The 24,658-nt window shown below is 46.7% G+C and overlaps 1 protein-coding gene across 1 annotated transcript in view; it reads left to right on the top strand.

Moving 5' to 3' along the window:
- Positions 1-9,565: 9,565 nt before the first annotated feature.
- The window catches only part of LOC308149920 (condensin complex subunit 3-like), a gene marked incomplete at both ends in the record, with an annotated part of 22,694 nt that continues 7,601 nt past the window's right edge, over positions 9,566-24,658 (top strand). Inside the window, 12 exons of the mRNA XM_080522798.1 lie at positions 9,566-9,673; positions 11,528-11,761; positions 14,250-14,478; positions 16,382-16,527; positions 16,606-16,690; positions 18,041-18,233; positions 18,691-18,840; positions 19,488-19,628; positions 19,918-20,041; positions 20,234-20,323; positions 21,666-21,851; positions 22,431-22,541. Of these exons, the coding sequence (XP_080378924.1) occupies positions 9,566-9,673; positions 11,528-11,761; positions 14,250-14,478; positions 16,382-16,527; positions 16,606-16,690; positions 18,041-18,233; positions 18,691-18,840; positions 19,488-19,628; positions 19,918-20,041; positions 20,234-20,323; positions 21,666-21,851; positions 22,431-22,541 (1,797 nt within the window). The remainder of the gene's footprint in view (positions 9,674-11,527; positions 11,762-14,249; positions 14,479-16,381; positions 16,528-16,605; positions 16,691-18,040; positions 18,234-18,690; positions 18,841-19,487; positions 19,629-19,917; positions 20,042-20,233; positions 20,324-21,665; positions 21,852-22,430; positions 22,542-24,658) is intronic.

The raw sequence follows: 24,658 nt of genomic DNA, 5'->3' as shown, positions 1-24,658 counted from the left end.
TTACTGAATTGTCTAGGGTGCTATTGAACAATAACCAGTAGTTGTATGGAAATATCTCATACAGTTCTATTGCAAATGAGATTTCTTTAGACATAGGCCTACCTCTTCTCTGATACAGTCAAATTCCGAATAGGGGATAAGTGGCATAATAGCCTATAAGTTAAGAATGCTCACTCTGATGGTCATTATATTTGGAGAGGGAAATACCAGGTGGCTGAACTACATCACCAAATAGTCAGAATAAGAGTAACCCAATCAATCCATTTTCCATTTTCTTTTTTCCATATAGGAGTAGCGCAAATTCTCTTGCGACTGGCAAAGACTCTTCCAAGCTGGCAGAGAGTCCAAAATGGGCCAGATCTTTGAGCTCGCTGAGATGGGTCTTGAGTTTGTTGAATGCTGTTGTCTTTCCTATTCTGTACAAACTACTTGTTGTGTCACAGCCAGTGAGTGCATGACATGCTGGTAGACAGTTAGACATGTCTTTTCCAATCTTCTCAGATATGGTGTTGATGGGGACATAGCTCTCTCTCATTCCATGGCCTGTATGCATGTACACCAGAGATGAACCAAACATTTCTTTGCTTGCATAGTATATGAGCAGTACTTCCACATCTGTGTCATCAGACCTCACAATGATGCGGGAATATGACTCTGCAAGATGTATGGCATGGAGCACCATCCTTGTGTCTGCCTCCTCCTGATCACTGTACAGTGATGTCAAACTGCTGACTCCTGCTGTGCAGATGCTCTTCACCTCCTCCCCTTTGTCAAATCCACCTGCCAAGATGATGGAGTCATCTGAGTGTAGTCTCTATGGGGCTGCAATGACAATGTAGTTGCTCACAAACATGCACAGTGCAGTCTTGTTTCCACTACTCCTCAAGTACTTCCTGTAGTTTGGGACATTTGTGTTGCCAGTGATAACATGTGTAGGCCTTCCATCACTTGCACCTCTCCTTTGCCTCTCCAGGTCTTTGATTGACTGTGGGCCGTCATACCTGTCAAATACCATGACCACACATTGCATTTCATCCTGCCAGCAGCCGGAACCATGGTATTGCTTCAGACATGCAGTTGAGATGAAGGTCAAAGTTAGCTTCACGCTCTGATCGTAGCATTCTGAGTAAGAGATCAGCCCCTTTGAGGAAATTCAGCCAGTACTTAAAAGTTGCTGATTGTTGAACTCCCCTCTCTGAAAACTGTTGTATTCTTCTCCTCAGTTCAGGAAGGTCTGTCTCCACTTCACTTAAGAACTGTCTGGCAGAGACCTGGTCGTCGCCATGAAAGGCATGCTGCACATCTCGCAGGAGGTGTTCTTGTTCAGCAGACAATGGACTCTGGCCTTTTTTGTTCAGCCAGGAGACCAGTGCCATCCAGAAGAGCCTGAACAGAGCCTCTGAAACAACCTTGATGCTCCTCACACCTCTTGTCAGTTGTTTCCCCTGAAGCATCTGCCGAGCTGTTGCGTCAGCATAGACTCCAGACTCGGTTATCATGTCAAAGAGGCCCCCGTCTGCATACACCTTCCCAATGCTTGCCAGAAAGGCCATGGTGACGTGCATTCCTCCAATTCTCATGGTGATCTTGCCATCCAAAGCTTCAGGTTTGCTCCACAGAATTTGCTGTGCTTTGCTGTAGATGGCAAGGTCAGCAGTTACAAGTATATGCCTCTGTCCCAGTTCTTGAGCAAGCTGTGTGAGCTGCAAAAGAGCTGTATAGATTGTAGATAGGTCTGATGGTGAAGCTCTTATGAAGGGCATATATTGTACTGTTGTTAATGGGATGTCTGACGTGGATACATAGGCATTGAATGCAGACCATCCTGGGATTCTCTGGTCTTCTTCTTTCATGATACGGCTCACCTTCCAAAGTAAGTCTTGGCCTTCTGCTGCCTGAGCTTTTGTGCTGTCTGATTTGAGGACCTGTGGTAGAACTGCTGGTGGTTCAGATCGCCTACCTGGCTTGATGTATCTGAAATTCAAGAACAAGTCATTAGGCATCTTTTGTCATATAATTCAATCTTTAACAAAATGCCCTTACAAACAACAACACTCCAGATTCCTTAGATTATGATGTGTGACCTCACAAATAATGTGTAACTTGAATATTGGACACATGCTAGTCTGACTTACACAAGTGTAATGTGAAACTTGAAGCCTCCAGTGCACATTACACATTTTACATTTTAATATTGGATTATATTGCATTAACATACAGTATATCAGAGCCATTTTAATCAAGTATTGCATGTGTCTGGCAGATAGTTGGTCTATAATATTTACCTCTGAACCTCTTCATTATCCAAATCACAGCTGTCCAGGGCATGGAGAGATCTCTCTGGGATTCTCAGGATGGGGTTGTGTGCTGTGGCAACATCACCTCTTCTGTATACAACAATTGCCATGGAATCTGTTGTATTTTTGCCATCCAGCGTCTCTTCATTCTGGTCAAAGTTGTCAATGGCTGCATCAATTATCCCATGTTCTGTGGTTCTTGTCAGTCCATTTGGAATGTAAACACCTTTGCTTCTCTGTTATTGATCTGCTGCTACTGATGTGAGAAATTGACGCACTTCATCATACGACACACAATGACCCATCATGTGTAGCTTGTTGATAAGGGCCTTGCTGCCAAACTCATGATGGATCATAATCCCAAGTCCTAGTGTGATAGGTGTACGCCTGCTGCAGCACTGTGCAATTAGATCATGGCAAAAGGTTATAACACTTGTGTTATTCTTCAGAGCTGGGTCCTCATCACAGGTCTGCACATTTTTAAATGCACCTGCATTGACACACCAGTTCACAAAATCATACAGAGTGTTTGGCACATATTCACTGCACTGGAGAAGGGAAAGCTTGTCACTGCTTATGTAGAATTGAGGCTCATGCTCAACCTTTTCCATAGTTTTCCTCAATATACCTGCAGCCTGGTGGAGGATTTGAGTGTCAGTGAGGGTCTCTGTTCTCTGTGGAGGCATTGTCTCCCTGTCTTCTGTTATGTTTTCTCTGAGGAGAGAAGCTTCTCTCATTGCATGGCCAACAGTCATGGCACCAGAACAGATCAGATCAGATTTTCCAGGACGTTCAATGAAGATGAGTTTATCCCCATAATGCTGGTTCATCTTTTCTTTGAGTTTCCAGGATTTATACATTGTTGGTTCTGTAGCTGTACTCAGTTTTCCTTTATAGCTCTCAGTTACAGCACTCAGTGTTGTGACAGTCATATGCTTTGAAAAAACTGTCTTAGTTAATTCTTCAGTTAGCTCAATGAAAGCTCTTTCATGTTCATTTAACTTCTTTTCTGTTAAATGTTTGTTTCTAGCTGCTAGAATGTTCCTTTCTGAAAGATAGTGTCCTAGGCAACTTCTGTGATACTTTGCATCATAGGCAAAAAGATCTTCATAGGTCAGCATACGGTGATGTATTATTTCATCAAACCTCTCTGAGGCTGCGTTGAGGACCTTTGACCTTGTACTTTCACCTGTACCGGTACATATAGGGGTCAGGCCTTCTCTCTTTGTGACTTTCTGGCTGCAATTGAAACATTGGCTGCAAATGAAACACTAGCTACGGATGTCAAATCTAGTGTCTCTGGACAGTCTAAGTCTTTTACTGATCCTGGGGTGGTTCTTGATCACTGGTTGTAGGCGTATAGTTATGTGTGCTTGAATAACTGGCCCGACATGACCTGTGATATGAAACCTTGACCTTGAAGGACAGTATGTCATCTGAGTGGGGCGATAGTCTCTTATGAACTTCATCATCTCGTCCTTGAGCAACGTTCAGTATGGTTCTGAGTCCTTGTAAGCTGGGCTCTGCTAGCCTCTGCCTAGATCAGAATGCCTGCACTATGGTTTAAAAGCTCACAAATCTATCAACATATTCAACAACATATTAATATCATAGTTGGACATATGTGTTACCTGTTATCTGTCATTAGATTGGTGATAATCTGAACAGAACTGTCAATCCACAGCCCCTCTCCCTCTGAGATGGAGATTGTTATGGCTGCTGCTGCCCAGTTGGCTACACAGTTTTGAAACATGCAGCTGTCACTCAAACCAGAGTGGCAGAGAGTGTTCCACTGTCAAGCTTCAAAATTATTTCTATACTGTACTTTGAATTACGGTTCCAGTTTTAATAAAACCTGTACTATTTACACCTATGTTTTAGAGGCTTGCAATTTAGAACTAATAAACTTTATTTTATTGGGTTACTCTTATTCTGACTATTTGGTGATGTAGTTCAGCCACCTGGTATTTCCCTCTCCAAATATGATGACCATCAGAGTGAGCATTCTTAACTTATAGGCTATTATGCCACTTATCCCCCATTCGGAATTTGACTGTATCAGAGAAGAGGTAGGCCTATGTCTAAAGAAATCTCATTTGCAATAGAACTGTATGAGATATTTCCATACAACTACTGGTTATTGTTCAATAGCACCTTAGACAATTCAGTAATGATATATTTTTCAGGGATTTCTGTTTTTCTGATAAATTAGAGAAAAGTGATGGAGTCCTATGTTCCTGTCACCAAAAAGTACAATTTCCGTCTAAACTAAAGCTAAGTTTACAGGACTATAATTCAGTATTTATTTAGGTAAATAGTTGTCTGACTATTTGGTGATGTAGGACAACCACCTGGTTCATACCTCAGCAAATCTGAAGAGGAAAGGAGTGATCATTCTCAAGTTATGGGCTTTTTTGTCACCTTCCCCATATTCGGCCTGGTCTAATTTGGCTCTTTTTCAGGGATTGGGGTAGCTCTAAAGAACAACCAAAAAAACATATTTTCCCCAAAAATAAAATTTGACAACAATCAATTTCATTAATGGGAGACCCTAAAGATAAGAAAAATAATTGTTGTCATTTGCTCTACCTCGGGTAGGGGTATCTCGAAAACTAAAGCCTTTTTTGAGGACTTGCTGCTAGACTATTAGTCTGCAGTTCCACAGTTGAGGATTCAGTTCAACAAACACACTGTGGTAGGAACATTTGCCTATTATTGCAGTGCTGTGCTCAAACCAACTGTTAAATCCAGGTTTAGTCTGACAAGTCTCGCGAGAGTTCCTAAAAATATCCAGGCATATTCTGATAGGTCTCGCGAGAGTTATCAAAAATAAGCCAGGATTTTCCTTTAGCGACATTGATGGAATACCCCCCAGAGTGGCTGACGGTGAGATGACTTGGATGTGTGTTGTTGTTTGTTTGATATCTTGGATTTGTTTGATAGCCAATTGGTTGCTGTTGGGTGTTTGATATCAAGTTCAGTTCATGGTGTAGTTAAAGGGGCGGTACATAATTTTGGAATGTTTTATTGCATTGTAAATTATTTCATATTGTTTCTTAGCCGCTATATTTTACTACTACTACCTACCACCTACTACTACTGCTACTACTTGTAATTCTGATGAAAAAGAGACCAAATTAAGTCCAAAATAAAAGGAGAAAGATAATTGCTGTCTGGTCATTGGATGCAGAAAGAGTGGAGTCCCAGTGAAACTCTGGTCAAACGGTCAAAGCCCTTTCAAGTTAGGAGAAGCACAGAAAACCAACACATAACTTGACAGATATGATGTTCTTTTGATCTATCATTAGATTAGATTACACTTTATTGTCATCGCAGAGTACAAATACTATACGACGAAATGCAGTTTAGCATCTAACCAGAAGTGCAAATAGTGATATAAAGGGCATAATATACATAGAACAAGAATGGTAGTGATAAGTAACTATGTAATATACAGTATGTGCAGACAGAGGTAGTGTTGTAAACATCAGTATAGAGGTATATACAGTTATGACAGCGGTTCCCAAACTTTTTCAATCAGGCCCCCCTTGGGTAATTGGAAATATTTTCGAGCCCCCCCTAACCCGGTCCCCACCTAGATTGATATAATTAATTGTATAAAGTTGTACAAACATTACATTTTCTCTTCTAATAATAACAAGACACATATATCCAACTATAGTTTTATATTTTATTATGGGTTGAAAAGGAACATAAGTGCTTGGCAAATGATCCTGTGCCACTGAAATATTCAACATATCAACATTAACTAATTTCTACTGCATCACTATTCTTACTCTACACATTCCTATCACAATTACGATCAATGACTTGTGTGTGCTTGCTTTGCCTTGCAAATCTTCTCAAAGCGGGGTTGTTGTTTTGAGACTGCCACTCTCAGTTCATTCTCAATGTTCAACTTCGACCTGTATTTGCTTTTGATAGCAGCAACAGCAGAAAAGCCTATCTCACACAGGTACGATGTTGCAAAAGGCAGCAGTATTCCCAGTTTTTTTTTTTATTAGTTTTTTATTTATTTATTTCTGCGCCCCCCCTGCAGTACCCCCGCGCCCCACTAGGGGGGCGCGCCCCACAGTTTGGGAAACGCTGAGTTATGAGATATAAACAGTTATGATCTATAAACAGTTATGAGCTATGTCCACCTATTCCAACGCGCTGTGAACCTGCCGCGAGGAGGAGGAGGCAGCGCGCGCACACGCCCCTCAGCGAGATTCCGACCTCTCGCGAGAGCTGAGCTGAGAGACCGTTGAGATTTGAAAAAGAGGCGGCCGGTCGGAGAAACAACACAGCTGCTTTTGTCGTCAACAAAAGTAAGAATTATCTTACTTATTAACGATGTCTTAATGTGTCTTAATGTGTCTTAATGTGTGTATAAGTATATATGTAACCTATACACGATGTTACGTTAGTCATACATGTCGTGTTACTGCTTTAGGCCCTGTACACACTACTCCGGTTTTTTTTTTACCGGACGTTTTTCTCCCCGGTTTGAAACCGTGCTTTCTTGAGAACTCCGGCCAGGGTGAACTTTTGTAGAAACTCGGGTTTCAGCGGAGAGGTGTATACGGGAAAACCGGGGTTTTCGGCTTGAACGTCAAGAATATATGCGCCATTAGGCATTAGGCTACTTAAGACAATTTAAATCCTCCATTTTAAACCTCCATTGGCTAACATCTGTACTTTTGCCTCTAAGTGTTAACATGTCATTTTATGAAGTTTTAATATGTTTTCAGGCGAGAAAGTAACCATATATATTCCCAAAATGTGTCCAGTTTATCAAAATAACCCGTTTATATATCTAATCTGACGTTTCTTTCCGTCTTCTGTTAACTAGCTATATTACGGCTGCGTTCATAAATTCGCCCTGGAAATCTGATCAGCACTCATGGAATGCCTCTTGTCCAATCAAATTACGGGACGTTGAACCCAGTGTGCGCTCCGGCGCTCTCAGAGCGGATTTACGAACGCACCCTGCATTGCTTGCATACCTTTACTGACAGAAACATCGTAATATAATTACAAGTTGTAAACTGATTTGGGGGCCCAATATCATTTTCTAACTTGTGATGACGACTACAGTTTTAATGTACACAGACATAATATGTTTCAAAAGGTTTAGGAAGTTTGAATAATAATAATAATAGGACCGGAAATGGTAGCTGTTTTATAGACTTCTGATTCGCCAAGGGGCACAGCCAGACGCTATTGGTTATTTTTGGCGCGGTTTAAACAATGTTCGCGGTTTTGTGTGGATGGTGTTTTTTTACAACTGTGATTGTGTGGACGCGATTCTTTTTTTAGGGAAAACGCACGGTGTAGTGTGGACAAGGCCTTAGTTTCACGTTAAACTGACCGTGTGAACACTTTAGCGAACATCCCTGTGGTAAGTAGTGGGTTAGCCACCCTGGCTAGCTGCCTCGCCCGCAGTACCCCGGGCGGCCTGGAGGGGAGGGGGGCGCTAGAGGGCTAGCTACGAGGGGCTTCTCAGGGTTGCTAGGCTACAGAGAGTAGGCAGGGTATCCGCGGTGTCTTGAAAAGTATTAAAAGTTGATAAATCAATTTTGGGAAAATCAAGACCCTTAATAAGGATTAAAAAGTCTTATCACGATTTTATGAGGTCTTGAATTTCATAGGTATTTTTCTGAATTAGACTCTGTCCAAAGAGTTTGAGTCCTAAAAACTTTGAGTAAAAGTTTAGTGAATTTATTCGTTTTTATTAAAAAACGAAGATGAACCTGAACATTGTGTTGTATGATAGTGGTCTAGTCTGTTGCAAACTAAAACTGTTAAGTTAAAGGTGTCACTGATGTCAACGGTTACAACTCCAAGTGGCGGTGAGGTCTGGAAAAATATTGACAAGGTCTTTAAAAAGTCTTAGAAAGGTATTGAAATTAATCTCCAGATTCCTGTATATGCCCTGAGTAGGTAACATAGACACGGCTGTTCTAGTGTCAACTGTCACTTAGATCCAACTGTCACTTAGATCCAACTGTCACTTAGATCCAACTGTCACTTAGATCCAACTGTCACTTTCAAATTAACCTCAAGATTCCTGTATATACCCTGTAATCACATGTCATGTCCCTGCTGCTTTAGTTCAGTGGAAACTTCAAACTTGTGTGTAAATGGACTGACTTATACAGCACCTTATTCCAAAGCGCTTTACAATAATGGCCCCTCTCTAAAGGACTTTGAGCTGCAACGTTTGCAGGACATTACGTTTGCTATACATTATTATTAGTATTATTAGTATTATTATTCACCCATTAACACACACATCCATAAATAGCGGCAAGCGACCCATGCAAGGCGTCGGCCCGCTCATTACATTGGGAGCAAATTGGGATTCAGTGTCTTGCCCAAGGACAACCTGACATGTGGCCAGCCGGGGTTCGAACTGCCGACCTTGCGATCATTAGACCCCGGCTCTACCTCCTGCGCCGCATCCACCCAAACGTGTGTGTAAACACATTAGCGAACGTCCCTGTAGTGTCCCACTGTCCCCCCCACCCCCAGAGACAGATCTGTAGTGTCCCCCCACCCCCAGAGACAGATCTGTAGTGTCCCCCCACCCCCAGAGACAGATCTGTAGTGTCCCCCCACCCCCAGACAAAGGTATCGAAGGACTGTAGTTGTATTGCACGAGAGAAGTATGTTATGATATATATTTCAATACCGTGAACTGAAATTATGCAGCTTTAAACTACTTCGCAGTACAGCCTAACTTTAGCTAGATGGTAGTAGCCAACAGTAGTACCGGAACCACTGTGTTGTTGAGACGATCTAGCCGGTAAGAAAACAGCTTTGGACTTTGGATATAATCTCACTATAATAATAATAATAATAATAATAATAATAATAATAATAACCTTTATTTGTATAGCACTTTTCCTGCAAACGTTGCAGCTCAAAGTGCTTTAACAAAATAACAAAATAATATAAGAATGACTATAAGATTTAATCAAGTCAGTACATTACATACAAATATATAGATTCATCAACTAACATTAATGTCATTTAAAGTCATTTTAAGGCAATATTAAAAATATGGGTTTTTAGTCTTGACTTGTACATGTGCTGAGGTTGCATCCCTAATGCAAACTGGCAGTGCATTCCACAATCTGGCTGCATAAAATGAGAATGCAGCCTCACCAAATCTCTTCTTTTGTGCATGTGGTACACAGAGAAAACCATTGTACGGCTGACAACGCTTTTAAAAGTAACGTGTTCGTCCAGGAGAGTTAAAGATGACCACAGACGGAGACCTGGAGATCAAAGAGGCGTTCCAGCGGGCCCAGAAGGGCCACACCAACAGAGCCGAGCTGGTGGCCAGCCTCAAGGCCCGCTACAGCAAGGTAGGCAGGGTTCCCACGGGTCCTTGAAATCCTTGAAAGTTATGGGGCTTTTCCACTAGAGGGCTGACCCGGGTCAGTCCGGGCTGGCCTGCTTCTTTGGCGCTTTTCCATTTGTCGGCCTGGGTCGGGTCGGGTCGCTTCTTTAGCTACCCATCGTGAGCATGGCCGACCCCTTCCACCCCGGCCACGGCCTCCTCACCCTGCTTCCCTCTGGAAGAAGGTTGCGGCTGCCCAAGGCACTGAAGGCCCGCCACAGGCTCAGTTTCTTCCCCTCAGCCGCCAGGCTGATAAATGACTCTGGCTTCCCCCTCCCCCCCGCCCCCAAGTCTGCCCAGGACTGAATATGCACTGGACTCACTGTAAAAACTCTGCACTGCACTTTATATATGTTGCACTATCCAATGCACTGTTGTCTGTCCTGTGTTGTCCTGTTTTTTGCATTTGTTTTTGTATACATGTGAAAAAAGTATAAACGCACTTACTGTAATGCCGAAGCAAATTCCTATATGTGTATGCATAATGGCAATAAACGTTATCTGAATCTGAATCTGAGCAGGAACCATAGGGCCGAAGGGTACCTTTTTGCCAGGCTGCGTGTGACGTGTGACGCTGCACACCGTTGATTGGTCAATGGAAATCGTCATCCCATGTTCATAGATTTCTTCGCTAACCGCCATCTTTAAATACCACATTCGCTCTTGGAAAATGTCACTACAGTTTCTGTAATAGCTTATTAATAAAGATTCGAAAAATTATGCAGACCATCGTATTATCTTAGTTTAATGTCATTTCAATGCATCATAGAACTTTTATTTACAACAAGCATAACACAAAAAATCGCTATTATGCACCGTCTTTGCCCGTGAATAACACCGGCTGTGAAGGTGGTACAAACACAATACTCCTTTGCTAACTTCACCATCGGTATACGGTCATTTTGAGCCCTTAACCACCACGCTGACACCCCGAGAAGTTATGCTTTTAACCGTAAACTCAATGAACCGGGAGTTCACACGCTGCTGCTCGCAGCACCGCGCCTGCTGGTTGAAACTCCCGTTGACAGCGGGGCGAGAGAATCGTTTTAACAGGGAATTCGCTCCGCGCTGTGTCGACCGTGATAGCAGTGTCGTATCGACACCATTCAAATGGTTTTGGATTCCCTGTCCTCTCCCCTATCCGGACACGTTTGAATTGTTATCCTAACCCACGGTAACTTACAGTTATTAACCCGCAAAGGGCACCGTCTTTGCCCGTGAATAACACCGGCTATGGAGGTGGTACAATCACAATACTCCTTTGCTAACTTCACCATCGGTATACGGTCATTTTGAGCCCTGAACCACCGCGCTGACACCCCGAGAAGTTATGCTTTTAACCGTAAACTCAATGAACCGGGAGTCCACCCGCTGCTGCAAGCGTATCTATAACGAACGCGGAGATTGAATGAGCCCCGCGTCAGTCAGCCTTTCCGTAGAAATACATCGCTCCGTTATATATCTAACGTTACATGTTTTAAGGCTGATCTTTTGCGATCGGCCATTTTTGCCGATCACCGATCGAGTCATTTGGAGTGAAATCGGCCGATTTAAATCGGTGGCCGATAAATCGGAGCATCCCTACATCAAACACTCAAATCTGTGCAAAAAAACGTAGTTTATTGGGCAAGCTTTCGTTCATAGACCTTCTTCTTCAGGCATATATATTAAAACACTCTATTGATACTCTTCACTTCCATTCTTCAGAAACTAAACTACATTTTTTGAGTTTGGAGTGTGTGCGGAGGCTGTTATTTTGCACTTGACAAAACCAATTAAAATAATGTGTTTTTGTTTTCACCATCCTGACGCTGTCTAGCTGGCGGACAAGACGGTGTTCCACCAGGAGTTCATCCACTACCTGAAGTATGCCATGATCGTGTACGAGCGCGAGCCCGCGGTGGAGCACGTCATCGGGTTTGTGTCCATGTTCGCCACAAGCTTTCAGTCTCCCCCGAAGGAGGGGGGGGAGGAGGAGGAGGGAGATGACGATGATGATGAGGAGGAGGAGGAGCACCCTTTCCTGAGCTACATGTTCACCTTCCTGCTGGAGGTATTTTAACACAACACACACAGCCCTAACGCACACACACACACACACAGCCCTAATGCACACACACACACACACACACACACACACACACACAGCCCTAACAAACACACACACACACACACACACACAGCCCTAACGCACACACACACACAAACACAGCCCTAACGCACGCACGCGCACACACACACACGTACACACACAGCCCTAACGCACGCACACACACAAACACAGCCCTAACGCACGCACACAAACACACACACAGCCCTAACCCCCCCCCCCACACACACACACACACACACAGCCCTAATGCACACACACACACACCAGGGTTTCCGTTAACCGGTAATTACCGGTCTTTGTCCGGTAAAATTTGTTGAAGTCCGACAAATTGAAAACTCGTCGGACATAATGTCCGGTGAAAATAATTCCCTCTAAGCACAATTTGAATACAATTCGCTAAAGTTCACATTATGTATTCAAATTGGCTTCGGGCCACCATTTTCAGCTGAGCACCAAACACACACACACTCATACACACACAACACTGCCCGAGAGAGAAGGACCCGCCCCCTTTAGTTAGCGGCTAACTAAAGGGGGCGGGTCCTTCTCTCTCGGGCAGTGTTGTGTGTGTGTGTTTGGTGCTCAGCTGAAAATGGTGTCCCGAAGCGGAGCGCCTTAACTTTATCGCACAATAACAAGGATAACAAACGAAACGGACAACATTTACACTAAGATGGAGACAAACTTCAGCGATATGATCTAACAGCCGGTCTTCAGGATGACATACAGACCCGTATGAGCTTACAGGGCTATCCCCTATCTATCTGAGAAAAGGCATAGGCCGGCTGTAACATCGAACGGAAATTAGCCTATACGCATTGCAAGTTAATTTAAAGCCTATTTATTTTCAAAGAGTTGTATTCTATTTTATTTTATCTGATAAAAGGCATATGAACGGAAATTAGGCTAGCCGTGTCACGCCAGAAGCCTACATGCTTGCACTGTTCAATAAAATGTTATACATCTAGACATTGTGGTATTTCTTTATATACGTATCCCAGCCTGCCTATCAATCGTTTCTCAATAAACAGTTATGTTCTCCTCATTGTCATACTCCCGAGTCCGATTAAGTATGATTTGACAGGCAGCTAAACGAAATGCCTTCCCAACCAGCGAGACCTGGGGGGTATTCCATCAACGTCGCTAAAGGAAAATCTAGGCTTATTTTGACAAGTCTCGCGAGATCTATCAAGATATGCCTGGATCTTTTTAAGAGTCTCGCGAGACTTAACGAAATAAGCCTAGATTTTCCTTTAGCGACGTTGATGGAACACCCCCCTGGTTATAGAAATGACGTTGTTTTATTGATTAAAAAAAAGGGTAAAACTGGAAAGAGAAAATAGAAAACTCACATTAATCCCAAACAATTTAACAAACTTCAGTTAACGTAATGTGGAGTCCGTTCATTGATCGATGCTGTCTGTTCAGTTCCCAGTGAGGCGCCCGTTCAGCGCTGGACATAATGGCATAGCGCGCATGCGAATCATGTTATATTATATAGCTCGCATCTAATCGATTCCACACTCCTGGTGGAATCGATGAGAAATAGACATTAAATGGCATATATAGGCCGCTACACAACAGTAATCACCGCGACAAACAGCTATATTATATTTTAATATGATGACCGGAATATATCACGTTTGTCCGGTAAATCGAAATCTTCCCGGACACGGTGTCCGGCGGCAATTTTTTCTAACGGAAACCCTGACACACACACACACACACACACACACACACACAGCCCTAACAAACACACACACACACACACACACACACAGCCCTAACGCACACACACACACACACACAAACACAGCCCTAACGCACGCACACACACAAACACAGCCCTAACGCACGCACACAAACACACACACACACATACAGCCCTAACGCACGCACACACACACAGCGGTCTATATTGAACAAGAATACTATGAACTACATGGTGAACATATCTCAGCGATGTTTCAGGATTTCCTGTTTTTTTTTCTTCTCTCTCTTAACGTTCTCTCCATCCCTGTTCTCTCTCTCCCCCCCACCCTCATCCCTCCCTCACTCCATCTCTCCCCCACCCTCATCCCTCCCTCACTCCATCTCTCCCCCACCCTCATCCCTCCCTCCCCCCTCCCTCCCTCTCTCTCTCCACCCTCATCCCTCCACCCTCATCCCTCCCTCACTCCATCTCTCCCCCACCCTCATCCCTCCCTCCCCCCTCCCTCCCTCTCACTCTCCACCCTCATCCCTCCCTCCCCCCTCCCTCCCTCTCTCTCTCCACCCTCATCCCTCCCTCCCTCCACCCTCATCCCTCCCTCACTCCATCTCTCCCCCACCCTCACCCTCCCTCCCCCCTCCCTCCCTCTCACTCTCCACCCTCATCCCACCCTCATTCCCTCCATCCCTCTCTCCCTCCCTCCGGCCGCCCCCTCAGTCCCACAAGGCCGACAGCCGCGCGGTGCGTTTCCGCGTGTGTCAGCTGATCAAAAAGCTGCTGGGCAGCATGGCGGCGAACGCCGTGATCGATGACGACCTGTTCGACAGCATCATCCAGGCCATGCTGGTCCGCGTCACCGACAAGTTCCCCAACATCCGCATCCAGGCCGTGCTCGCCATGACCCGCCTGCAGGAGCCCCAGAACCCAGACTGTCCCACCATTAAAGGTAATGTCTGTCTGTCCCACCATTAAAGGTAATGTCTGTCTATCCCACCATTAAAGGTACTGACTGTCTGTCCCACCATTAAAGGTACTGTCTGTCTGTCCCACCATTAAAGGTAATGTCTGTCTGTCCCACCATTAAAGGTACTGTCTGTCTGTCCCACCATTAAAGGTACTGTCTGTCTGTCCCACCATTAAAGGTACTGACTGTCTGTCCCACCATTAAAGGTACTGTCTGTCTGTCCCACCATTAAAGGTACTGTCTGTCTGTCCCACCATTAAAGGTACTGACTGTCTGTCCCACCATTAAAGGTACTGACTGTCTGTCCCACCATTAAAGGTACTGACTGTCTGTCCCACCATTAAAGGTACTGACTGTCTGTCCCACCATTAAAGGTACTGACTGTCTGTCCAACCATTAAAGGTACTGACTGACTGTCCCACCATTAAAGGTACTGTCTGTCTGTCCCACCATTAAAGGTACTGTCTGTCTGTCCCACCATTAAAGGTAATGTCTGTCTGTCCCACCATTAAAGGTACTGACTGACTGTCCCACCATTAAAGGTACTGACTGTCTGTCCCACCATTAAAGGTACTTACTGTCTGTCCCACCATTAAAGGTACTGACTGACTGTCTCACCATTAAAGGTACTGACTGTCTGTCCCACCATTAAAGGTACTGACTGACTGTCCCACCATTAAAGGTACTGACTGTCTGTCCCACCATTAAAGGTACTGACTGTCTGTCCCACCATTAAAGGTACTGACCGACTGTCTCACCATTAAAGGTACTGACTGACTGTCCCACCATTAAAGGTACTGTCTGTCTGTCCCACCATTAAAGGTACTGACTGACTGTCCCACCATTAAAGGTACTGACTGACTGTCCCACCATTAAAGGTACTGACTGTCTGTCCCACCATTAAAGGTACTGTCTGTCCCACCATTAAAGGTACTGTCTGTCTGTCCCACCATTAAAGGTACTGTCTGCCTGTATTACCATTAAAGGTACTGACTGACTGTTAAAGGTACTGACTGTCTGTCCCACCATTAAAGGTACTGACTGTCTATCCCACCATTAAAGGTACTGACTGTCTGTCCCACCATTAAAGGTACTGACTGACTGTCCCACCATTAAAGGTACTGACTGTCTGTCCCACCATTAAAGGTACTGTCTGTCTGTCCCACCATTAAAGGTACTGTCTGTCTGTCCCACCATTAAAGGTACTGTCTGTCTGTCCCACCATTAAAGGTACTGTCTGTCTGTCCCACCATTAAAGGTACTGTCTGTCTGTCCCACCATTAAAGGTACTGACTGTCTGTCCCACCATTAAAGGTACTGTCTGTCTGTCCCACCATTAAAGGTACTGACTGACTGTCCCACCATTAAAGGTACTGTCTGTCTGTCCCACCATTAAAGGTACTGTCTGTCTGTCCCACCATTAAAGGTACTGTCTGTCTGTCCCACCATTAAAGGTACTGACTGACTGTCCCACCATTAAAGGTACTGACTGACTGTCCCACCATTAAAGGTACTGTCTGTCTGTCTCACCATTAAAGGTATTGACTGTCTGTCCCACCATTAAAGGTACTGTCTGTCTGTCCCACCATTAAAGGTACTGACTGACTGTCCCACCATTAAAGGTACTGACTGACTGTCCCACCATTAAAGGTACTGACTGACTCAGGGTTTCCGTTAACCGGTAATTACCGGTCTTTGTCCGGTAAAATATGTTGAAGTCCGACATATTTAAACCTCTTCGGTCATAATGTCCGGTGAAAATAATTCCGGTACATAATGTCCTCCCTCTCTCCCTGCCTAGCCTACCTGTTGATCCTGGAGAATGACTCACACACACACACACACACTATAAACACACTGACCCTCCCTCCCTCCCTCCCTCCAGCCTACATGTTGATCCTGGAGAATGACTCCAACGCGGAGGTGCGTCGTGCGGTGCTGTCCTCCATCACCCCCATCCCCCTCACCCTCCCCAAGATACTCACACGCACCAGGGACGTCAAGGAGAACGTCCGCAAGCTGGCCTACGAGGTACACACACACACACACACACGCACGCGCGTTGGTAGTCTGGGTCAGGGAGAGTGAGGTTGTGTGTGTGTGTTTCAGGTTCTGGCTGAGAAGGTTCCCGTCAAAGCTCTGCACATCGCCCAGAGGGTCAGTCTGCTGCAGGAGGGCCTGCACGACTCCTCAGGTACTGTGTGTGTGTGTGTGTGTGTCTCTGTGTGTCTCTAGTTGACTATCTGTGCAGTATAGTACAGTGGATTGTGTACATAGCCTTTATTTATGTAAACCAGCTCCTTACCTTCTTGTGATTTTATTCTTTTTCTAAAAGTTTTTTTTTTTCCCCTTTCCTAACACCAGGGGAGCCACCCCTCCTAAATTTCGTTGTTTGGTACCTGTACTGTAGCAATGACAATAAAGTCCATTCATTCATTCATTCATTCATTCATTCATCTGGGTCTGTGTGTCTCTGGGTGTCTGTGTGTCTCTCTGTGTGTCTCTCTGTGTGTCTCTGGGTGTGTCTGTGTGTCTCTCTGTGTGTGTCTTGGTGTCTCTGTGTGTGTCTCTCTGTGTGTCTCTGTGTGTGTCTGGGTGTCTCTGTGTGTGTCTGGGTGTCTCTGTGTGTCTCTGTGTGTCTGGGTGTCTCTGTGTCTCTGTGTGTCTCTGGATGTCTCTGGGTCTCTCTGTGTGTCTCTGTGTGTCTCTGGATGCCTCTGTGTCTCTGTGTGTCTGTATGTCTCTCTGTGTGTCTCTGTGTGTATCTGTGTGTCTCTGTGTGTCTCTGTGTGTCTGTATGTCTCTCTGTGTGTCTCTGTGTGTATCTGTGTGTCTCTGGATGCCTCTGTGTCTCTGTGTGTCTGTATGTCTCTCTGTGTGTCTCTGTGTGTCTGTATGTCTCTCTGTGTGTCTCTGTGTCTCTCTGGGTCTCTCTGTGTGTCTCTGTGTGTCTCTGGATGCCTCTGTGTCTCTGTGTGTCTGTATGTCTCTGTGTGTCTCTGTGTGTCTGTGTGTCTCTGTGTGTATCTGTGTGTCTCTGGATGCCTGTGTGTCTCTGTGTGTGTCTGTGTGTCTCTGTGTGTCTCTGGATGCCTCTGTGTCTCTGTGTGTCTGTATGTCTCTCTGTGTGTCTCTGTGTGTATCTGTGTGTCTCTGGATGCCTGTGTGTCTCTGTGTGTCTCTGTGTGTCTCTGGATGCCTCTGTGTCTCTGTGTGTCTGTATGTCTCTCTGTGTGTCTCTGTGTGTATCTGTGTGTCTCTGGATGCCTCTGTGTCTCTGTGTGTCTGTATGTCTCTCTGTGTGTCTCTGTGTGTATCTGTGTGTCTCTGGATGCCTCTGTGTCTCTGTGTGTCTCTGTGTGTATCTGTGTGTCTCTGGATGCCTCTGTGTCTCTGTGTGTCTCTGTGTCTCTGTGTGTCTCTGTGTGTAGTATAGTTCTCCCCAGAGTAACCACGCTCTAACCGTCTCTTTAGGGTGCTGTATGTTGTCTAACGTGTGTGTGTGTGTGTGTGTGTGTGTGTGTGTGTGTGTGTGTGTGTGCAGAGCCGGTCAGGGAGGTGGTGCGCTCCTGCCTGCTGCCCGCCTGGCTGCGGCTGCTGCAGGGAGACGTGTTGGACCTGCTGCACATGCTGGACGTGGAGAACTGCAGCCAGACGGCCCTGGACACGCTGAGCGCCCTGCTGTCCTCCTCCCCCCCCCAGGGGGCGCTGCAGGACGCCATAGGGCTGGGGGACAGGTACACACACACACACACACACACCCCCAGGGCCGGCTGGAGGACGCCATAGGGCTGGGGGACAGGTACACACACACACACACACACTGGAGGACACACACACACACACACACAGACATACACTTGTAGATACATATTGAATGACACTAAAAGTTACTGATGTGATTGTGTTTTTTCTGTGTGTGTCTCCCTGTGTGTGTGTGTGTCCCTGTCTGTGTGTCCCTCTCCGTGTGTGTGTCTGTGTGTGTATTATGTCCCTGTGTGTGTGTGTGTGTGTGTATATGTCCCCCTGTGTGTGTGTGTCTGTGTGTGTGTCTGTGTGTGTGTGTGTCCGTTTGTGTGTGTGTGTGTCTGTGTGTGTGTGTGTGTGCCTGTGTGTGTGTGTCCCTGTGTGTGTGTGTGTGTGTGTGTGTGTGTGTGTCTCTGTCCCTGTCCCTGTCCCTGTCCCTGTGTGTAGGAGGCTGATCCCGGTGGAGTCTCTGAGCTGTGAGCGGGTGCTGTGCTGGAGGGCTCTGTGTGAGCATGTGAAGGCCCAGGGAGACCAGGGGGAGGAGCTGCTGGAGCGCCTGCTGCCTGACGCTGCCACCTACGCTGACTACCTCTCTGGGTAACACACCTATACACACCTTAATACACACCCTAACACACCTCCTAACACACCCTAACACCTACGCTGACTACCTGTCTGGGTAACACACCTTAATACACATTAATACACATTAATACACCTTAATACACACCCTAACACCTACGCTGACTACCTGTCTGGGTAACACACCGTAACACACCTTAATACACACCCTAACACTCACCTAACACACCCTAACACACCTCCTAACACACCCTAACACCTACGCTGACTACCTGTCTGGGTAACACACCTTAATACACACCTTAATATACACCTTAACACACCCTAACACCTACGCTGACTACCTGTCTGGGTAACACACCTATACACACACCTAACACACCCTAACACACCTCCTAACACACCCTGCCATCTACGCTGACTACCTGTCTGGGTAACACACCTTAATACACACCTTAATACACCTTAACACACCCTAACACACCCTGCCACCTACGCTGACTACCTGTCTGGGTAACACACCGTCACCTCTCTGTCCTCTGGCTAAAACTGCCTATGGTGGTGTTATAACCATGTTATAACCATGCAGGTACCTGAAGGGAGATGTTATAACCATGCAGGTACCTGAAGGGAGGTGTTATAACCATGTTATAACCATGCAGGTACCTGAAGGGTGTTCCAGTGATGTCGGAGGAGCAGCGAGCGGACTTCACCCAGCTGGAGATGGTGATGAAAAAGGAGTTCATCTCCCAACAGCTCATCCACCTGACTGGCTGTCTGGACACCAACGAGGAGGGAGGGAGGTGAGAGGGGGGGGAGGGGGGGAGGAGGAGGAGAAGGGAGAGAGGGAGGGAGGGTGGTGGGAGGAGGAGGAGGTGAGAGGGGAGGAGGAGGAGGGAGAGAGGTGAGAGAGGAGGAGGAGGGAGGGATGGGTCAGAGCTGATCTGTATGTCACTGTGTAGGTCTGGTCTGCGTCCACCACACTGCTGGACAATGTGACAACGAACGTTAGCGAACGAACTGACGAAGTTAGCAGTTGGCCCTGTTTTGCGTCACTACTCTGACTACTGTTCCCATGATGCTGTGCTGCAGGAGGTGTGTCCTGGCGGTGCTGCAGGAGATGTTGAGGCTCCCAGAGACGCCCCCCTCCCTGGTGTCCCTCCTCACCCAGAAGCTGCTAAGCCTGTTCCCTGACGACACGAGACGCACGCAGGCCGTGAGTCACACACACTCACACACACTCACACACACACACACACACACACGCACTCACACACACACACACACACGCACTCACACACACACACACACACGCACTCACACACACGCACTCACACACACACACACACACACACGCACACACAGACATAGGGTACAATGTGTGTGTGTGTGTGTGTGTGGTCGCCAGGTGGCTGCGATCATCTCTGACGTGAGGGAGCCCATCGTGGCCGTCAGCCAGCCTGTGGGCGAGAACGAGCTCCGCAGGAGACAAGTCAAGGTGAGAGAACCAGGAACCTAGAACCAGGAACCTAGAACCAGCAACCTAGAACCAGGGGAACCTAGAATCAGCAACCTAGAACCAGGGGAACCTAGAACCAGGAACCTAGAACCAAAGAAAGATTTGCGGCTCAAAAACCGGATGGTTTTAGTGAAGGAAGTGGTTGCTTATTTCATTTCATTTCAAGCCTTTATTTCATCTCTGGGACCTGAGGGAGACCCTCGTGTTGGGTGGGCCGAGTGTCCAGGATGATCACTGCAACACAGTAAACACATAAACATGCACAGTGCAACAATACAAAACACAATGGACCAGTCAAGGCAGGTGCAGATAGATATGCAGTGGTCCCTAGTCAGGAGTGTGGAGCAGCCAATAAGAAGGCAGTCTTTCCATGCTCTGTACGCATACTGGGGACCTTTAGAGTAAGCCAGTTATTTGATCGGGTGAGTTAAGGGCCAATATTCTGACTTCAAATATTGGCAAATTCCCAAGCAGCGCCGTATAAATAAACAGATACCAAGGCCTTGTAAATAAACAGATACCAAGGCCTTGTAAATAAACAGATACCAAGGCCTATTATAAATAAACAGATACCAAGGCCTTATAAATAAACAGATACCAAGGCCTTGTAAATAAACAGATACCAAGGCCTTATAAATAAACAGATACCAAGGCCTTGTAAATAAACAGATACCAAGGCCTATTATAAATAAACAGATACCAAGGCCTTATAAATAAACAGATACCAAGGCCTTGTAAATAAACTGATACCAAGGCCTTGTAAATAAACAGATACCAAGGCCTTGTAAATAAACAGATACCAAGGCCTATTATAAATAAACAGATACCAAGGCCTATTATAAATAAACAGATACCAAGGCCTTGTAAATAAACAGATACCAAGGCCTATTTCACCTGGTTGCTGATATGAACCTGGAACAGACGCAGGAGTTTAAACGGAACCCAGGTTCAAGACCAACACAGAGGCTGATGCTCCCTCCTTCCCTCCATCCATCCATCCCTCCATCCATCCCTCCCGGTATCCATCCATCCCTCCCTCCCTCCCTCCGCGCGCTTTGCTGCCCCAACTCCTTCTTCCTCTTGCTCCCTCTTTTTTTGAACCCTTCCCTCTCTCTCTCTCTCTCTCTCTCTCTCTCTCTCTCTCTCTCTCTCTCTCTCTCTCTCCTTCTATCTCTCTCTCTCTAGAGAGTAAATGAAGTGAAGGTACGTGTCCTTGGTGAATCTAAGCAGATCCTGACGAGAGTGGGGCAGCAGCAAGTTTCATGATCTCTCTCCTCCTCTCTTCCCCCCCACCCCCCCCCCCCCCCCCTGCGTGGTCCAGCTGGCGGAGGTGAAGGTGCGTATCATAGAGGCCAAGATGGGCCTGGAGGAGAGCGTGGAGGCCCAGGACTTCAGCGCCGCGGCCCAGCTGAAGGAGACCGTCCGGGGCCTGGAGGAGCACTGGGCCGCCCTGCTGCTGGAGTTCCAGGAGAGCTGCCAGACGGACAAGGACACGCGCGTGGAGAAGGTACGCACACAGGGACGCATGGACACACACCCCGCAGAGAGGGAGAGAGAGAGAGACAGGGGGGAGAAAGGGAGAGACAGAGAGAGAGAGGGAGGGAGGGAGGGAGAGAGAGAGAGAGGGACAGACAGACAGAGAGAGAGAGAGGGACAGAGAGAGAGGGAGGGGGGGGAGATAGAGAGAGGGACAGACAGAGAGAGAGAGAGAGAGAGAGAGAGAGAGAGAGAGAGACAGAGAGGGAGAGATAGAGAGGGAGGGAGAGAGAGAGAGAGGAAGAGAGAGAGAGAGAGGGAGGGAGGGAGAGACAGACAGAGAGAGGGAGAAATGCAGCGACTGCGGCAGTTACATTCATCATGTCATTGCTCCCCGTCAGATATGTCGCCTTAAGATTGCACATGATCGACCGCCCGCCAACACACACACACACACACACACACACACACACACACACACACACACACACACCCTGCAGACGTTACTCAAAGTAATGTATGTCTAAATGAATGTTTGTCTAAATACAACTGTTATCTATGGAATTAGGATGAACTGTGTGTGTGTGTGTGTGTGTGTGTGTGTGTGTAGACAGACCCAGACACCATGCTGCGGTGCCTGACCATGTGTCTTGAGCTGCTGAAGCAGATGAACATGAAGACCCGCATGGGGCCGACCATGACCGCCATCACCTCCTCTCTGGTACACACACACACACACACACACACACACACACACACCCACCATGACCGCCATCACCTCCTCTCTGGTACACACACACACACACACACACACACACACACCACCATGACCGCCATCACCTCCTCTCTGGTACACACACACACACACACACACACACCACCATGACCGCCATCACCTCCTCTCTAGTACACACACACACACCTGGGTTTCCGTTAACCGGTAATTACCGGTCTTTGTCCGGTAAAATCTGTTGAAGTCCGACATATTTAAACCTCTTCGGTCATAATGTCCGACGAAAATAATTCCCTCTAAGCACAATTTGAATACAATTTGCTAAAATTAATTTCTCACAAATTCTGATTCCTTCTACATTAAAAAAGACGAATATATAGGCTATATTTTTGTATTTGATTATTAATGTGTAGACTAGCCTACGCGATGAACAAACAGCGGCAGGGTTGCCAGATGGGATTGACAATTTACAGCCTAACTAGTCCGCTAAATAACCGCTAAACCCAGTAGCCCATTCGGCGGTAACCCGCCCCATCTGGCAACCCTGTCTCACAACGGCGCGAGTAGTTTGTGGTTTGCGGAGAGTGAAGGTACCTTTCGGGAGTAGTTGTGAGGGAGAAATTCGTCAGTTAATTTAGTTTGATCTAGTCTAAATAAAACCACTGCAGTGACAGGAGTCAAGGTTATTGTTCTGCGTGTTTTGGATGTGCTAGAGCACAGTGAATGACCACCGAGGGCCGTGAGATGCGGCTAGTAAAGGTGTTTTTTATTGGTTTTTATAAAAACGCAACACCGTGTATACAATCAATTAATCAAACAATCAGACATTTAAGACATTACATTCAACAACAACCAACATTAAACTAACTAAAGTGCTCAGTGTTCAGTGTATTGTCCAGTGTAGTGTAATGTTCAGTGTTCAGTGTTCAGTGTCCAGGTTCCAGTGTCGGTAGGAGGCAGGGGTAAAAAACCTGTTCGCTGTGCATCCGGGAAAAAAATTCCCCTGCAGCCCTCTAGTTGTAGAGCGACTACTATCCAGTTTGCCCACCAGTGCAAAGCCGTGGCTCCCCCACCTCCCTCCCCCGAGGGACCCCACACACCCGACTCACCCGACCCGCCCCACCACCGGCGCATCCGGCCCAGCCCACCAGGCTCAGACTCCTGTAGCCCTTCACGAGGCTAGCCGGACCAGGCGCCCCAGCGGCGGAGCAGATCGAGCACGCAGGCCGACCGGAGGCCCCTGAGGAGAGGCCCAGAGAGCTCGGCGCATGGCAGGCAAGCAGAGGCGAAAAACCTGTACACAGCTTATCCAGGGAAAAAGCTCCCTGGCTCTTCTCAGCTTGTTCCGGGCTGGGGGTTGGGGGTTGGCGGGTAGGGGACTGGGCCTGTAGCTGGGGGCCTGGAGTTGGGGGGGGGTGGCCCGGAACAGGGGGTTTGGGGTCGCTGAGTTGGAACCTGGGGTTGGTGCTGGGGTGACGTGGTGGTTCCCGCCGGTCTCTGCTCCTGGGTCTGGAAGCCTGGGTAGGTGTCAGAGCTGGATATGACATGTGCCTGAAAAGATACAGGAGTGAGAGAAGGGAGGTGTGCATGGTTTGTGTAGTGTGCATTTTGGTGTCAGGCGGGTGATCAGTACTTCCCTGTGACCCAGTGGTGTTGGTCATCCTGGTGCTGGTGGTGCTGGCAGAGACGGCTGGTTCGGCTGTGGGTTGTGTGTGGTGATATTCTGGTGCGGCTAGTAAAGGACGCTAGCCATCTCAACCCCGTTCATTGATTGAGCCTGCCGTGCCCGTTCCAGCCCTGAGTCAGGAGATTCAGAGTACAACATCCTCCTGGCTACCTCTTCTACTCCGGGAGTTTCCATTGAACTTTCCTCCTCTACATTCGTCCATCTCCACGTGCGCTACTATCGACAACCTGGGCTACTGGTACCATTAGATTAGGATTGATTAGATTAGGTTGACAATACCACACTACATTTGAGTGTAGGGATATCAATGTTATATATTTGTGTATGTTTTATCTTTATGTATTAAATGTTATAATTGTTCCACATTTGTGACCTGTCTTCCCCCCACTCAGTTATTCAGTCGATGTCCATCATTTTA

Source organism: Nansenia antarctica (genome assembly GCF_963989245.1).
Source record: "Nansenia antarctica genome assembly, chromosome: 2".
Classification (NCBI taxonomy): Eukaryota; Metazoa; Chordata; class Actinopteri; order Argentiniformes; family Microstomatidae; genus Nansenia; species Nansenia antarctica.
The sequence above is the reverse complement of the archived record's forward strand: the minus strand, read 5'-3'. Positions and strand labels throughout refer to the sequence as shown.